General features: G+C 39.7%; 1 protein-coding gene across 1 annotated transcript; it reads left to right on the top strand.

The window, feature by feature from the left end:
* The first annotated feature begins 549 nt into the window (after positions 1-549).
* Positions 550-1,512, top strand: LOC100724493 (olfactory receptor 11H4-like). Its single transcript, XM_003474348.4, has one exon. It carries the CDS (start codon positions 568-570, stop codon positions 1,510-1,512), a length of 945 nt encoding a protein of 314 aa, XP_003474396.2. The 5' UTR covers positions 550-567.
* Positions 1,513-1,797: the final 285 nt, after the last annotated feature.

Here is a 1,797-nt window from a genome sequence, read left to right as displayed (position 1 = left end):
AGATTTGCTTGCATAATCATCTCACTTTTAAACTTACAGTCACAGATAAAAATAATCCTCCAAAAGAATGATTCCTTAATGGAATGCAATTTTTTTCCAATATGAAGCCTCCTAGAATTAGGTTTTCCCCTGGCTGCTCTCATTTTTTACTCTAACCAATATACTTGAATTAATATGGAGACAAGTAAACATACTAAATTCTAAGTGAGTCCCAAGGGTTGGCAAGATAATGTACTCCAGGGAAAAAGAGTAAGCAACTGATACCTCCTTGGGAGAGACATGGTTGTTTTACAGTAATCCTTGCAAGTAAGAAGATTTAAGATCAACTTTCTGTTACATATATCAACAAAGTACTGGAAAACAAGCCTCAAGAGTCTCCAGAAATTATAAGAACATATAGAGAAACACTTAATACCTTCCCTCACCTGGAATTTCCCTCACAGATGCTCAGTGATGTTCAACATCACTTTGCCTATCCCTCTTTCCAAGCCAACCCCAGAAAGCCATCCTCATCTATAAAAGAAACCTGAGTTAAATTCATGTTTCTTCTTTACAGATTTAGGTACCATGAACAGATCAGCAAAACACATTGTGACGGAGTTTGTTCTCCTGGGATTCCCTGGTTCTTGGAAGATGCAAATTTCCCTCTTCACATTGTTCTTGGTGGTTTATGTCTTGACCTTGATGGGAAATGGAGCCATTATCTGTGCAGTAAGATGTGACCCACGACTACACACTCCCATGTACTTTCTGCTGGGAAATTTTGCCTTCCTTGAGATCTGGTATGTTTCCTCCACTGTCCCTAACATGCTGGCCAACATGTTCTCCAAGACAAAGGTCATCTCATTTTCTGGGTGCTTCCTTCAGTTCTATTTCTTTTTTTCACTAGGCACAACTGAATGTCTCTTCCTGGCAGTAATGGCTTACGATCGATATTTGGCTATCTGCCACCCTCTGCACTACCCCTCCCTAATGACCAGGAAGCTTTGTTGCATGCTGGTGTCCTTATGCTGGCTCACTGGATTCCTTGGATATTCAATACCCATTTATTTCATCTCCCTACTTCCCTTTTGTGGTTCTAATATCATTGATCATTTCTTGTGCGACATGGACTCATTGATGGCTCTGTCTTGTGCCCCAGCTCCCATTACTGAAACTATTTTTTATGCTCAGAGTTCCTTTGTACTCTTTTTCACTATTACATATATCCTTAGATCCTATATTCTGCTGCTTAGAGCTGTTCTTCAGGTCCCTTCTGTATCTGGGCAAAGGAAGGCCTTCTCCACCTGTGGTTCTCATTTAGTTGTGGTGTCTCTATTCTATGGGACAGTCATGGTGATGTATGTGAGCCCTACATATGGCATCCCCACTTTGATGCAGAAGATCATCACACTGGTATATTCAGTAATGACACCTCTCTTTAATCCCCTGATCTATAGTCTTCGCAACAAGGACATGAAACTTGCCCTGAGAACTATCCTGTTTGGAATGAGAACTAGTGAAAATTCATAAGTCAAACGTGTCATCCTTACAGGCTCTGATGAAGTACATGTTTTGGGTCTATTAGACTTTCATTTAAGAAGTTGGAGCTCATATATTTTACAAGGAAATGTTCCCAGTTTAAATACATTTTTAGTGCTTGCTATTTAAGCTTTAAAGTAAAGGACTTTTAACACCCAGTGAAGTTTTTCTAAAGTTTGTCCTCATTGGAAATATAAAAAGGAGTTGCTGCACAAGGTTCTCTCCTACTGAGATGCCCCATGATCCATTATCACTCATCTCCTTCATTACAAGACA

The sequence above is a fragment of the Cavia porcellus genome, unplaced genomic scaffold (genome assembly GCF_034190915.1).
Source record: "Cavia porcellus strain 051 isolate PalLab524CR breed Dunkin Hartley unplaced genomic scaffold, mCavPor4.1 scaffold_26, whole genome shotgun sequence".
NCBI lineage: Eukaryota > Metazoa > Chordata > Mammalia > Rodentia > Caviidae > Cavia > Cavia porcellus.
Note: the sequence above shows the minus strand (reverse complement) of the source record. Positions and strands in the feature narration are given on the sequence as shown.